A 14,968-nucleotide genomic window follows, 5' to 3' on the forward strand; every position below is an offset into this window, starting at 1 on the left:
TTTTCTTTTCCTTGAGGATTTCAATTTACTTTTCAGATAAGCATTCTTTTTGTCTCTTATTGTGTAGAGGACGTTCATGAATAATAGAGCAAAGGGAGACATGTTTTCAAGTGTTAGCGTGCATCAGAGTCACCTACAGCGCTGGTTAGTACAGATCATGCCCCCATCCCCCCTGCACCCCAAAGAGACTCTGATTTAGAAGGTCTGGAGGAAGCCTTGAGAATTAGCGTTTCCACCACATTTCCAGGGGATGCTGAGGCTGCTGGCCCAGGGACCACACTTGGAGAACCACTGCTTAAACACAGACACAGGCTTTGGGTTGTCACTCCCAGGACCGAACTCTGGCTTTGCGACCCGGATCAAGTTTTTTAACTGTGATGCCTCAATTTCCTGTGCTTTAAATTGGAGATAATAATATGTGTTTCACAGAATTAAAAATTAAATTAGTTAATATATAAAAGCAGGTTTAGCATGCTGCTTACTTCATAGTAAACACTCAATAGATCTCTTCTATTGTTATTGATAATAAACCGGGGGCCCAGTTAAAAGTGTATGAGCCATAAATTTAGCCCGTGTTTTAGAGTAGACATCCGGAGACTTTTTGTAACTTTGTTACTTGGACCTGCTGTCGGGACCCACACACATGCACACTCGTGATTCTTTCTTGACCTGCCTTCCTGTTTATGGCGGGCATGGCAGAAGAGTGAGAGAGTGAAGCAACAAATTAGTAAAGCAATTCCACTTCCAAAATTGGATTTAACTGTACTAGTTTACTTTTATTGATCCCAGGCTTCTATTGTGTACTGAAGGAGAGGTGGACCCTGTAAGAAAGCATATTTTAAAATATGTGACATAGCTGCCAATGGCTGAGACAGAATGCCTATTAATTGCCCTACATATGTGTGTTGTCTGGTGCAAGGAGAGCTGAAGGGACATTGGAGATAACTCGGGATGGAGGGGAGGACGCTATGTGAAAGATTCTCTGAATCTCTGGATGGCCCATTTCAAGGGATAGTCACAGTTTCTGATGAGGTCTGCCGTGAAGTTACAGAGGTACATCCCTGGGCTGACCTTCTGTGTGCACATTGTAGAAAGACTGTTCAAATCATTTTAACACTTATTCATTTTCTAACCACATGTGTACCACAGTAGGAGCCTGGAAGGAAACACAATCTACAGAAGTATGTATAGAAGACATCAAAAGTGATTTGAACAGTTGTCATAACTTGGGCTTTTTGGCCATGGCTACACTTAAAACTATTATCCTTCATGGGCATGAAGCATGAATGAGTAATAAATGTTTGCTGTCATAAAAAATAGTTGTGCAACAGGAGGTGATTCACGATAGGAAGACATTCTGTGCACAAACAATGCATTAGAGATTCATAATGCGTAGTAGCCCACCACAAGTGCAGGAAGTCTTGCAAAAATGAAAACCTACTTAGCGTCATCGAGCCATTGTCTCTTGTACACATATTTCATCCTGAGAAGCATTTAACAACAACCAGGGTGAGGAACCACTGTCCTAGAGAAGAGCGAACCTTGGGCTTGAGCTTATGTAGGTGGGACCCACCTGGAAAGTTTATTAAAACAGGTTCCTGGGCTCCACCTTGGAGATTCTCTGATTCAAGAGGTCTTGGGTGCAGCCTGAGAATTTGTATTTTGGATAAGCCGTCAGGTGATTTGGTTCTTTAGGTTTGAGAACTAAACTCTGAAAACTATCTTTACAGAATAGACACATCCTCTACCTTCATTAGGTGAATTTTACACAAGTTATATCTCAAAAAAAGTGTTAAAATTTTGATAGGTTAGAAATAGCACTAAAATGTGAGTTCTAGTGATTTTGTTAATGCATGAAAATGCTCTGTGAGTGAACTATTTTGATTAAAAATTTCTTCATCTGTAAAATGTATCACTGAACCATATACTGTCTAGGGTTGTGTTAAAAATGAGGGAGTGTACTTTTTTCCAAATTGTGTTCTGGGGATAAAAACATTATTTTAAAAAAAAAAGTTCATGGTCAGGTAAGTTGGGGAGATGCTGAATTAAATAATGTGTTTTCCAGGTTGATGGTCAGACTATTATTCTTTTTTTTTAATTTATTAATTTATAAAGACTTCATTTATTTATTTTTAGAGAGAGGGGAGGGAGGGAGAAAGAGAGGGAGAGACACATCAATGTGTGGTTGTCTCTTGCATACCCTCTACTGGGGACCAGGCATGTGCCCTAGACTGGGAATTAAACCAGTGACCCTTTGGTGTGAAGGCTGGCTCTCCATCCACTGAGCCACACCAGCCAGGGCTCAGATCATTATTCTTGATGTGGACCCTAACATGAGTCCATATGCATAAAATCAATTAAACATGAGGTTTTTATTCATGTCAGTTCTTGTAGTAGATCCTCTGGTGCTACTAGTATCCGTATGGAGTGGAAATTGCATAGGCAAAGTTGAATCATACTGTGGTTGGGAGCAGGGGTAGTTGCTCCTTGTTTGTTTCAACCCTGTTACATCCTGCGTGATATTTATTGACCTATTTGTTTGAAAAATCATTGACCCCCAAAATTTTGGCAAATGACTATTGGCTATGATAATGTTTAATAAGTTAAGAGAATATTTGTAGCTAGTCATTTCTCTCTTTTAATCAACTTTTATCCATAGAACACCTTATTTTCAAAATTAAGTTGAAGCTAATTAAATATTATATCTGGAAGTAATTTTGGCTCTCTGATATTTTAATTGAGAAAAAATACATAGTTTTTTTCTTATTCTCCATTTCTTAAACTTGGGCCATTTATTTAAAAAAATTTTGAGTCCTTCATTGTCATCCTTATTTGAAGTTCTTATGATAAACCAAATATTTTCTTATACTATACAAACTTTTAAATTTTATTTCCTTGTCTTTTTAATGTTAGCTAAACAGGATTTCTCCCCTGCTTTTCTCTTTGTTTAAAAAATATATAGTCTTTATTATATTTTTTCCATTACTATTTAGTCCCTTTATGCCCCCCTCCCCTCAGCAATCACCACCCCCTCCTGATTTTCTTCAGTGATACATTGTTTCTGTGTTATGATCTACTTTAACTCTTTTCCTAGAATTCTTTTGTTGTATTAAACTTCCTGAAATTTAATATATTATTAATGTGGCTTTGGGAATGCATATATGTATAGTTTGATAAAATCTTTTCAGTACTTCGCTATAATGCTACCTTTGTTTCAGATGAGGTGGAGGACTGTGCTACTGCGGCATTGTTTTCTCTTGGTTACGTGTCTACTCACTGCTCTCGAAGCTGTGCCTATAGACATAGACAAGACAAAAGTAAAAAATCCTCACCCTGTGGATAGTGCAAAGATAGAGCCACCAGTAAGTCCAATGGGGAATATAATGTTGTGGGAAGAATTTTAACTAAAATATTGCTAATATTTATTATTATAAAATTGGACATTTCAAAATTATTTCTGAAATAGCAGTGAAAATAATGTAGTGTAAGCATATGTTGTTTAATATTAGACAATATGTATTTAATGTAGTTAGTGTACTAGATAGTATATAGAAGAATTGATCACAATACATTTCCAGTGTAGAGCTAACCAGCACCGCCTCCCCACCACCCCAAAATTGTATTATATTCAAAGGAGAGAGAGATAGTAATGAGGAGAAACAGGTAACAATGGGGTAAAACCAATTAATATTTTTAAAGTCTTCATTGTCTAAGCCATATAGAAAATCTACCTACTTTTGTGTAACAGTAAAACAGGACTTCGGTGTGATCCCTAAACCATGATTTCTACAATACAGCCCTTCATTTGAGCTTTTTAACTTTGACAGTCTAAACTATCAAAGTAGGTATGTCTCAATACCATTTTGCTAGATATTTTACTTTTTTAAGAATTGAGATCTTTAGATGCAGGGAAGGAAAAACGATCAGAAGCTTTACTGTTTGTTTCTTAATTTGAAGGACACTGGACTTTATTATGATGAATATCTCAAGCAAGTGATTGATGTGTTGGAAACAGATAATCATTTCAGAGAAAAGCTCCAGAAAGCAGACATAGAGGAAATAAAGGTAATAAAATTAAATTATTTAAAAAAACACTTGAGCATGCCAGACACTGATCTCTCAAGGGAGATTAACCCCCAGAAGAAGATTATTAACATGCACATACGGTGACTAATATATTTTGGATATACAGAGGGTGGACTCGTAATTTGGTAAGAAGCAGTGGGGGAAGGTGGGAAGTTGTTCTTTTTGGTAGAGATTATGTCAGTGCTTGATGATGTGACTGAGAAAAGGAGAGAGACTGGGAGGCATCTGAGGTGACTGTGCGAGGGTTCCGAGACAAGAGATATACAGGAAACTGGAATTAGTAACTGTTGCTGGAACCTAGACTGGGAAGTGGAGGCCATGACTGGCTAAAGGATGGGGTTGGAAAGAGCCATGGGGATGGAGGGCCTGGATCATGATGTGAGGACAGAAGGAAGCTACTCAGAGGTTTAGAACAGGTTATGTTCTGGTGTTTTAACCAGGTCTGGATGAACAGAAGAGGTAAAAGGCCGTATCTTATGTGAATCAGAGAGATTTAACTATTTGCCTTTGTCTTAAGAGCTCCGTAGATATATAATCTTAGTCATAGACATCTCCTCCGTCCTCATGATAAAGAAAGGGATTTGTGAACGATCTGACCAGAGAGATCTTTTACCATTCACCGTTGAAGGGTAATGCATCAGTTTAGCTGGGTTTTTCCACAGTCAGTGGTAAAAATTTCCAATGAGTTAATTTTAAAATTTTAGTTCTACCTCTCAAGATACTATTATTTGCTTATGCTATTTTTGTTTATTGTTTAAACTTTTCCTAAAAAATTTCTCACCCATTTCTAGAATCAGAATTAGAGAGCTTTGTTAGAAAGAACCTTTCTGGGTCAAGCAGCCTTATTTTAGTCTCTGTCCCTCATGTGGGCCTTTTTGAAAGACTGACCGCATCGCATTGAGGCAACTCTCAGAGCCTGTGTGTCTTTTAGTTCACAGTTCTCTGGGAGGCAGTGACCTGTTTTGGGCCAGTAATTTCCCTGAATTGTCTTGAGGATAGTCATGCCTTTACTTTGAAGAATTAATTAGTTAATTTTTAAAACAATTTTTATTTGCTGATTTTTGACACAGAGAGAGAGAAAGAAACAGAAGCACCGTTTTGTTGTTCTACTTATTATGCATTCATTGGTTGATTCTTGTATGTGCCTTGACTAGGGATCAAACCCACAACTTTGGCGTATCGGGACAATGCTCTAACCAACTGAGCTACCTGTCCAGGGCTCCTTTAAATAATTAATTTAATCTTTGGAACTAATTTCCTGGGGTGAATGGTTTTTAATATAGAACTTTGTCTCTTATCTACTTAAATTAATATTAAGAGCGTTATTTGGGGGTGACAGAAAATGTGGATAATGGGAGATACCATACAGGGCAGGCCAAAAGTAGGTTTGCAGTTGTTTTTATGGAAAACAATACAATAATTAATAAATAATAATATGAGAATATACTGTGTGTTTTGCATACTCATAACTGTAAAGCTACTTTTGCCCACCCTGAACAGAGATAATTAGGGAAAAGAAGACAGCAGCTTCCTGGTTTGGCATAGGGAACACCTTTGTAACTGTCTTCCTTTCACAGCCCCTTCCTATTCCCTATTGGGGGTGTAGAAAGTCAAATTGAAGTAAGTTACACAGTTATTCAATGAAAAAGAGGAAAATAGACAATAAAACCCATTTTTCGAAAGAGCTTAGCAAAGACTCTTTTCTCAGATAGAGCTGGAAAAAAAAGTTAGAATTTATCCTTTCCTTGTCAGGCAAGCATGTTGAAAGAGGAATCATGCTACATCTTTTTACTAAGACTTGTCTTTTTTAATTTTATTTTTTGATCACAGTTTATATTTAACACATTTTGTATTAGTTTCATGGGTACAGTAGATATTCCTATAGGTTGTAAAGTGTTCCTTCTAATAATTCAAGTGCCCACCTGGCCCCATACATAGTTTTTACAAAACTGTTGGCTCTATTCCCCATGCTTTACCTCCCATGTCCATGCCTATTCTGTAACTACCAGTTAGTACCCCTTAATCCCATCACCTTTCCCACCCTGCCCCCAGCAATCCTCCCCTCTGGCATTCATCGGTCTCTCTGTATCTATAAGTCTATTTCTGCTTTGTTTCCTCATTTATTTTCTTCTTTAGATTCCACATAGAAGTGAGATCATATGGTATTCACCTCTCTCTGTCTGACTTACTTCATTTAGCATAATGCCCTCTAGTCCATCCATGCTGTTGCAAATAGTAAGATTTCATTCTTTTTTATAGCTGAGTAATATTCCATTGTATGGTCCATTGAGAAATTAGCTGACCGCCTACGGAAGCTCCCTTGTAGGTAACTAACTGTTTTTCTCTTGCTGCTTTTAAATTTTCTCTCTCTTCAACCTTGTCATTTTAATTATGATATGTGTTGGTGTGGACCTCTTAGGGTTCATCTTGTTTGGGACTCACTCTGTGGGCTTCCTGGACTTGTGTGTCTTTTTCCTTGACCAGGTTAGGGAAGTTTTCCATCATTATTTCTTCAAATATTATCTCAATCCCTGCTCTCTCTTCTTCTGGCACCCTTAGCATGTGGATGTTGTTATGCTTGATGTTGTCCCTAATGTCCCTTAAACTATCCCCAGTTTTGAAATTCCTTTTATCTGGGGATTTGTCCTCTTCTTTCATTTGGGGCATGTGTCTTTGTCTCCATACTTTGGCAGCCTCTGTATATTTGTTTCTGTGTATCAGGTACCTTTGCTCTGTTTCTCAGTCTTGGTAGGGTGGTTGTATGTAGAAGGTGTCCTGTGGGGCTCAGTAGTGCAGTCTCCCCGATCCCCTGAGCTAGGTGCTCCAGGAATGTCCCTTGTGTTTGTTATGTGAGCCCTACTGTTGCATTTGCGTATAGATGGCTGTTGGCCCATCTTTGTGTGGGATTGACCCTGAGGCTGGCTGACTATGAGGATTGACTCCAACCATAGTGTGTGAGCTCCTGTGTGGGGGCTGACCCCACAAAGCAGAATTCGCCCCGGCATGGTCGGGTGACTGTCAGGATCTCCCTTTGGGCATGCTGCTTGTGGAGCTAATTGGGTCATGTTCCTACGTGGTCTGAAGTCTGCTACCAAATGTGATGTTTTGGGGCCCCTTGTGAGAGATTCCAGGGAAGGTCAATGTCAGAGGCTGCCTGTGACTGGCCCTGGGCTACCTATTTGGAGCTACAAAGTGATCTGCTATTTGTGGCTACCTCTGCTGGGCCTGGGTATGTATAGCAGGGGACAAGCTGCACACCAAGTCTGTCTTTCACCAGTACCTGTCTTGGGACAGGTCAGCACAAGTCCCAAGACACCCTGAGGGCTGCCTCCACCTGCTGGCTGCCTGTTAAGTTTAGTCACTGAAAGAGCCTCTGGCCATATACATGTTGTGTGAGGTAAGTTCTCAGTGGGTTACCAGGTAGCGGGGAGTGCTGTTCACCAGGCTGATACAGATTGAAACTCAGTGCCAGTGCTGAGTCTGAGGCCATTCAGCAAAAGTCTCAGGGTACACCAGGCCCAGCCCCACCTGCCTGGGGAGCCTTCAGAACTTTGCGGTGGGGTGTGTTCTCAGGGTGTCATCAGAGCAAGGCCAGCAGAGTCATCAGGCCAGCAGAGTCATCAGGCTAAAACAGACCAAATTTGGCTGTGTGGAGGGATGGCTCTGCATAGCAGCAGTGGTGCTGGTCCAGAGTGTGAGAGAAAAGTGGCCCTCACCCTAGAACCACACAGCTCAGTCTCTTCCTTTGCATTTCTGCCATGCCCTGAGTCTCTCCAGGCCTCCTGGAGAGCCCTCCATAAAAGTCTGTACCATGGACCCAGGGTGGAAGGGATGACAGACTACACCACCAGGAGTGGTCCTGGCCGGGCAGGGCCTGCAGGAGTCAGCAGGGAGGGACCAGTGCCACTCCCAGGCTGATGCCTTATGCAGGGGAATGCTTGGCCCAGGAATGATGGCATCTATGGGCAGTGTGGAAGAGAGACCTAGCAGAGGGACACTGCTGCCTCACAGCCATGCCATTCAATCTGTTCCTGCATGACTCTGTTCCCCTCTAAACTGCTGACCCTCCACTAGATCCCAGGGTGAATGCTGTGAATGAGATTTTGAGCACTGGCTCTTTAAGAGAGTGTTTGACCCAGGTGGGTAAAATCCCTGCTGGATATTCATAGCCAGATGCTGTGTAGGCTCATGTTCCTGAATCTGGTTCTGCAGGTTAGGGAGCCTGGCATAGGGCTGAGGCCCCTTGTTCCTCCAGGAGGATCTTCTCAGCTGTAATATCCCTCTGGATTCTTTACTGTCCCCTCCAACCCCCTCAACAATGTGGGTGTGGAGCCAGCCCTTTTGCATCTCTGTTCCTCCTACCAGTCTCAATGTGGGTATCTCTCTATATATCCTTAGTTTTATGACTTCTGTTCATTCGGTCTTTACATGTTTATTCAGGTTGATTGTTCTCTGCTTTGGCTGCAATTCTGATGTGGTCCTGAGAGGCAGTGAGTGTAACTTCCACCTACTCTACTGCCATCTTGCTCTGAATTCAGTGACTTGCCCTCCTCCTCCTCCCTCTTCTTCTTTTACAGATTTCATCTGAATACATATTTAATAGATAAATATTAGAAGTTGTCATATCATCTAACTACATACAACTTTGCATCAGTGACTTCTGAATTGTCAAATCCAGTAAACACTTTTTATTCCTCTTCTTACTGAACTCTCTTACTTTGTCCCAGTGGTTCTCAGACTTCAGGGCTCGTTAAAACACAGACTTAGGGCCCCACCTCCAGACGTCCTGATACAGTAAGTCTGGGGCCTACACTTCCAAAGTTCCCAGGTGACGTGGATGCTTCTACTTGGGGAGCACAGTTTGAGAACTATTGTTTTTTATCTAATAATAATGATCATGCTCTCCTTAAAAGAGACTGCTCTTTCTGCTTCTATAACAGCATATTTTCTTAGCTCTCCTTCTCTTTCAGTCTCCCTTGCAGGGTTTCTTTTCCTTCTCTTCTCTGGCAGGCCCCATTGACTCAGTCCTAAATGGTCTGCCTGCATGAATGTTAGTTAGACTTGCCGTCTGTGAATGCAAATGCATTTAGACACAAGAGAAAGGAAACCACTAGCTGTTTTGTTTCCTTAATCTTGGAACATGTATCTCATTACTCATCTATGAAAAATGTTATCAAAGGAGACACCCTAAAAAAGATGAATTTTGAAGTTACTTATATATGGGATAACTATAGCTAAAGTAGGCCAAGCTACTTAAAAAAAACTTTATGGAAGTATAATTCACAACCATAAAATTTGCCCCTTTATTTATTTATTTAAAAATTTTCCCCTTTAAAGCATACAATTCAGTGGTGTTTAGTATATACACCAAGTCTTATAACCATTACCACAAATTTCATTTGCTCCCAAAAGAAACCCCATATCCATTAAGCAATCACTACCCGCTTCCTTCTCTCCTTGGCCCCTGCAACTAGTAATCTACTTTCTATCTTTATGGATTTGCTTATTCTGGACATTTCACATGGATGCAATCATATAATATGTATCCTTTAGTGTCTGGCTTCTTTGACTTAGCATAATGAATGAAAGCATGTTTTCAAGGTTCATCATATTGTAGAATGTATTAGTACATTGATTCCTTTTTATGGCTGAGTAATTTTATGGTATGGATATTCCATATTTTGTTTATTAATTCACCAGTTGATGGACATTTGAGTTATTTCCACTTTTTTGGCTAGTATGAACAATGCTACTATGACCATTCATGTACAAGTTTCTTGTACATGTGAACATATGTTTCAATTCTTTAGGTATACACCTAGAAATGGAACTGTTGGGTCTTATGGTAACTGTGTGTTTAACTTTTGTTTATAAGAGAAAATTTATTTAGAAAGTCACAGAGATAGGAGAAGTGAGCTGTAGAAGAAATGAGCTTAGGAAACCAGTTACAGAGGCCAAAAGAAAGGTTTGGAGTTTAGGGGAGAGAGAGGGAGGCAAGGAAAATGCCCCTGGGTGAAGGGAGTGGGGAAAGGTCGGGTTTGCTCCAGAGAGAGAGCCACTGTGTTCAACTTTCCGAAGAACTGCCAAATGTTTTCCAAAGTGGATGCACCATTATTACAGTGCGTCATAATACAGTGAATTATTTTGTAACTCATCACTTTTTGAGTTTCTCCTTTGTGCTTTAATTATGCTTTTATAAATTTTATGGATTTTAGATATCTTGATTTTAGACTTACAAATTAAATATCTTCTGAAAGAAATGCTTTTGTAATATCAAATTTATCTAAGTTAGTCAAAAGTATCTAACACTACTTTATTGTAATCCTATTTTTAATGTATGGTATCTGTCCTAAAAATGCAGGGTAATAGATAAAACTAACTTTTTATTTTGTCAACAGAGTGGGAGGCTAAGCAAAGAGCTGGATTTAGTAAGTCACCATGTGAGGACAAAACTTGATGAACTGAAAAGGCAAGAAGTTGGAAGGCTAAGAATGCTAATTAAAGCTAAATTAGATTCCCATCAAGGTAAGTGTTAAATAAAAGGTAGGAAGATTTCAATATCTGGTGTTGTAGTCAATTTACATTAGTACATGCCATGCTCTTCTAGTCAAAATTTAATGTTAGTATTAATTTGGCTTCTCTTAATTATTAATATTTAATATTTGAATAGGCAATACCTTCACAGCATTCAAAATTCAAATGATTAAATTTAAATAATTATATCAATAACAAGGAACAATGAAAAGTAATGAATGAAACCACTGATTTAAAAGAGGAACAGTAAACTGTCAGAAAATTGAAATGTATGAAAGTCCCACAACCGAGGAAATAAGTCACATTCATTCAAATGGGGAGGTGGGATGGAAATGCAGAGAGATGGAGCTGGCTAGTCCCACACCCACATGTGTTGGATAAAAACCAGGAGTGATATCTCAGGAGTGAGGGATCCCTGCTCCACATCAGACCACCCAGCCCAAGGTTCCAGTACCAGGAATATAAGTCCCAAAACTACCGGCTGTAAAAACCAGTGGGGTTTGGGGCAGTGGAAGAAACGGTGGGATTCTCAGGCATCTCCTCTTAAAGGGCCCACAACAGAGTTAGGGCTTACTCAGACTCACTCCCTCTGGGCTCCAGCACAGGGGCAGCAGTTGGAACACCTGTAACATACAGGGAGGAACTGAAGTATCTGGCATTGGGGTAAGTGCCAGGAGACAGCTTCCTCCCAGACAAAACTCCAGAGGCCAGGCAGTGGCGATTGTTCCTTTTCTGAGTCCTCCCCCACACAGAGCCACATATCTGAGACTCCATCAACCTGGTTCACACCTGGTTGCTCCTCTCTGGCAGTTGCCTAAGGCTCTTCCCTATCCAACTTAACGGAATTCATCTTTACCAAGCCATTATTATGTGCAATGGTAAAGGGACTTATTTAAGAAAAAGATAAAAATTATTATCACTACAATGGCAATAAATTCACTACAAATGAATCTAAAAAACAAACTGAGCAAACAAGCAAAACAGAAACAGAACCATAGACATGCAAATCATTTGGAGGGTTACCAGCTGGGAGGAGGAAGGGGGAGAATGGGGGAAAAGGTTCAGGGATTAAGGAGTACAAATTGGTAGCTACAGAATAGTCAGGAGGATGTTAAGAACAGTATAGGAAATGGAGTTGCCAAAGAACTTATATGCATGACCCATGGACATGAACTAAGAGGGGGGGATTGCCCGAGGGAATGGGGCGTTGCTGTGCAGAGGGGGAGCAAAGGGGAAAATTTAGGACAACTGTAATAGCATAATCAATAAAATATATTTGAAAAAAATAAAAGAGGAAAAATAGCATCAAAACTAACCAAAAGAAAACAGAGGGAGAAAATCTAATTGGAACAATTTCCATAGATGAAATAGAAAATTTGTCAGAGAGTTAGGTCAACAAAAAACAGCAGGCCCAGAGAGTGTCAAAGGCAATTCTGTCAAACCATGAAAGAGAAGATTGTGAATGCTGTTTAAACTATTGTAGAACACAGAAAGAAGATAACCTTCCATAATCTTGTTATGTGTTGATGTCAAACGCAAAATTATTGTATGTCAAAAGAATTCTGTATCCTAGCAAGTGGATTTATTTCAAGAGTGTAAAAAAATCTAGTACTATAAATCCTCATATGACTAGAAATAAGGAAAAAAAATTTTAGCCTGACAAGAAATCATAAAGTCAAAGGACAAATGATAAATTGGGATAGTACTTTGAAGCTTGTATTTTTTAAAATTTAAGATTTTTTTAAAGCCCAATATAAGATTTCACAGCAGAATTGAGGGGAAGTACAGAGATTTATCATATTCCTTCTTTCCCTAAACATGCATGGCTTCCCCCATTAGTAACATCTTCCACCGACTCCAGTAACACCGGCATTGTTACAACTGATGAACCTACACTGATGCATCATAATCATCCAAAGTCCATACTTTAGAGTTCACCCTAGGTGTTGTACATTCTATGGGTTTAGACAAATTTATAATGACATATCTACCATGATAGTATCATACAGAGTAGTTTCATTGCCCCAAGTCTTCTGTACTCTGCCAATTCATCCCCCTGCCCCCACATTCTTTTAATTTTAGACTGTGGGAAGAGTAAATAGCTATGAAGTAGATTTTTAATTTATTTTTATTTTTTAACTTTTTTTTGCCGATTTTTAAATTAATTATGCTCTTTCAGTTGTCTCAATTTTTCCCCTTTGACAATCTCCACCCTGTACCCCGACTCCCTCAGGCAATCCCCACACCATTATTCATTTTCATGGGTCATGCATATACATTTTTTAAAAAATTTAATCTTTATTGAATTTTTTCCATTACCAATTAGTCCCCTTGTACCCCTCTCTACTGAGGAATCACCATACTGTTGTCCATGTCCATGAGTCCTTTTCCTTTTGTCTCAATCCCTCTACCCTCTAAACCCTGCCCCCTACTAGCTGTATCGGCTCTCCATCTATGAGTCTGTCTTTTTTATGATTGTTACATCAGTTTGTTCATTAAATTCTACATATGAGTGAAATCATATAGTATTTGTCTTTTTCTGACTGTCTTCTTTCACTCAGCATAATGTTCTCCAGGTATATTCATATTGTTGCAAAGGGTGAGATTTTCTCCTTTTTTATAGCCAAGGCATATAAGTTCTTTGGCTACTCCATTTCCTATACTGTACTTTACATTCCCATAGCTATTCTGTAACAACATATTTGTACTTCTTATCCCCTCACTTTTTCACCCATTCTCCCCTCCCCCCTCCCATCTGGCAACCTTCTGTTAACTAACTTCTTTTCTATTGCTGCTTTTAAGACTTTCTCTTTACCTTTAAACTTTGGCCTTTTCATAATGAGGTGTCTTGGAGTGGCCCTTTTTGCATCCATCATAATTGGGACCCTCTGTGCTTCTTGGACTTGCGTGTCTATTTCTTTCACCAAATTAGGGAAGTTGTCTTTCATTATTTTTTCAAATAGATTTCCAATTTCTTGCTCTTTCTCTTTTCCTTCTGGCACCCCTATGATGTGAATGTTGGACCTCTTAAAGTTTTCCCAGAGGCTGCTTATACTATCCTTATTTTTTTTGGATTCTTTTTTCTTCTTGTTTTTCTGATTGGTTGTTTTTTGCTTCCTTCTGTTCAAAATCATTGATTTGATTCTCAGCTTCATCCACACCACTGTTGTTTCTCTGTAAATTGTTCTTTATTTCAATTAGTGTACACTTCATTTCTGACTGGAGCTTTTTTATGCCATTGAGGTTCTTCCTAAGTTCCTTGAGCATCCTTATAACCAGTGTTTTGACCTCTGCATCTGATTGCTTATCTCCATTTTGTTCAGTTATTTTTCTGGAGTTTTGATCTGTTCTTTCATTTGGGCCATATTTCTTTGTCTCCCTATTTTGGCAGCCTCCCTGTGTTTGTTTCTATGTATTAGGTAGGGCTGCTATGACTCCTTGTCTTGGTAGTGTGGCTTAATGTAGTAGGTGTGTCCTGTAGGGTCCAGTGGCATAACTTCCCCTATCACCCAAGTTGGGTACTCAAGATGTGCCCTTTGTGTGAGCTGACAACACCCTCTTCTTATAGTTGAGCCTTGGTTGCTGTTGGCAGGTCAATGGGAGGGATTTACCCAGACCAGTCAGTTGCAAGGACTGGCTGTGATCACTGAACACCAACCTCTGCCCTCATGGAGGATCAGCTGTGCAGGGACAGGGTGGTAGTGCTCCAACATGGTCTGTAGCTGTCCACTGAGTGCACAGGTTCTGGGGTATCCTGGGTCATGCAGACAAAGGTCAGCCAGGACCTGTGTTCTGCCAGGGATCACCCTGCATGAGCTGTAAAGCCATCTGAGATGGCTGCTACTTGTGCTGGGCTTGGAGATCCAAGGCAAAGCCTAGGTGTGGATCTAGGCTGGCTGCTGCTAGTTTCAAGCCTGGGACCACGTAGCAAGAGGTATTGGGGCTGGGAGCTTACTAAGATCAGCTGTTGCTTGTTTGATAAGATTTAGGGAGTCGTACAGCATGAGCCAAGACCAGCCATTTATATGGAAGAGTCACAGTTAACAGCTTGGATGAGTCAATTTGGGTAAGACAGAATCTCAGGGGATCTCCAAGGTGGGCCAGGTTGATGGAGTTTCAGTTATGTCACCCACCTGCTGGCTCTGTAGCTCTGTTGGGGAGGGCTCAGAAAAGGGACAATGGCCTCTTCCTACCTTTCTGTCTGGGAGAAAACTGTCTCTCAGTTTCCACCTTGATGCCAGCCAATTCAATTCCTCCCTGTATGCTACTGATGCCTTTCAAACTGCTATCCCAGTGCTGGAGCTCAGAGGGAGTGAGTTTGAGTAAGTTCCTGTGTGGGTTCTTTAAG

The 14,968-nt window shown here is 40.1% G+C and overlaps 1 protein-coding gene across 4 annotated transcripts in view; it reads left to right on the forward strand.

Moving 5' to 3' along the window:
* Positions 1-14,968, forward strand: part of LOC114500643 (nucleobindin-2) — a 40,708-nt gene that overhangs the window by 9,084 nt on the left and 16,656 nt on the right. For all 4 annotated transcript variants that reach the window (XM_028517377.2, XM_036029100.1, XM_036029101.1 and 1 more), the window contains 3 exons: positions 3,219-3,362; positions 3,958-4,065; positions 10,485-10,611. In XM_028517377.2, coding sequence (XP_028373178.1) covers positions 3,219-3,362; positions 3,958-4,065; positions 10,485-10,611 — 379 coding nt within the window. The remainder of the gene's footprint in view (positions 1-3,218; positions 3,363-3,957; positions 4,066-10,484; positions 10,612-14,968) is intronic.

This window comes from Phyllostomus discolor, chromosome 6 (assembly GCF_004126475.2).
Source record: "Phyllostomus discolor isolate MPI-MPIP mPhyDis1 chromosome 6, mPhyDis1.pri.v3, whole genome shotgun sequence".
NCBI classification, from domain to species: domain Eukaryota; kingdom Metazoa; phylum Chordata; class Mammalia; order Chiroptera; family Phyllostomidae; genus Phyllostomus; species Phyllostomus discolor.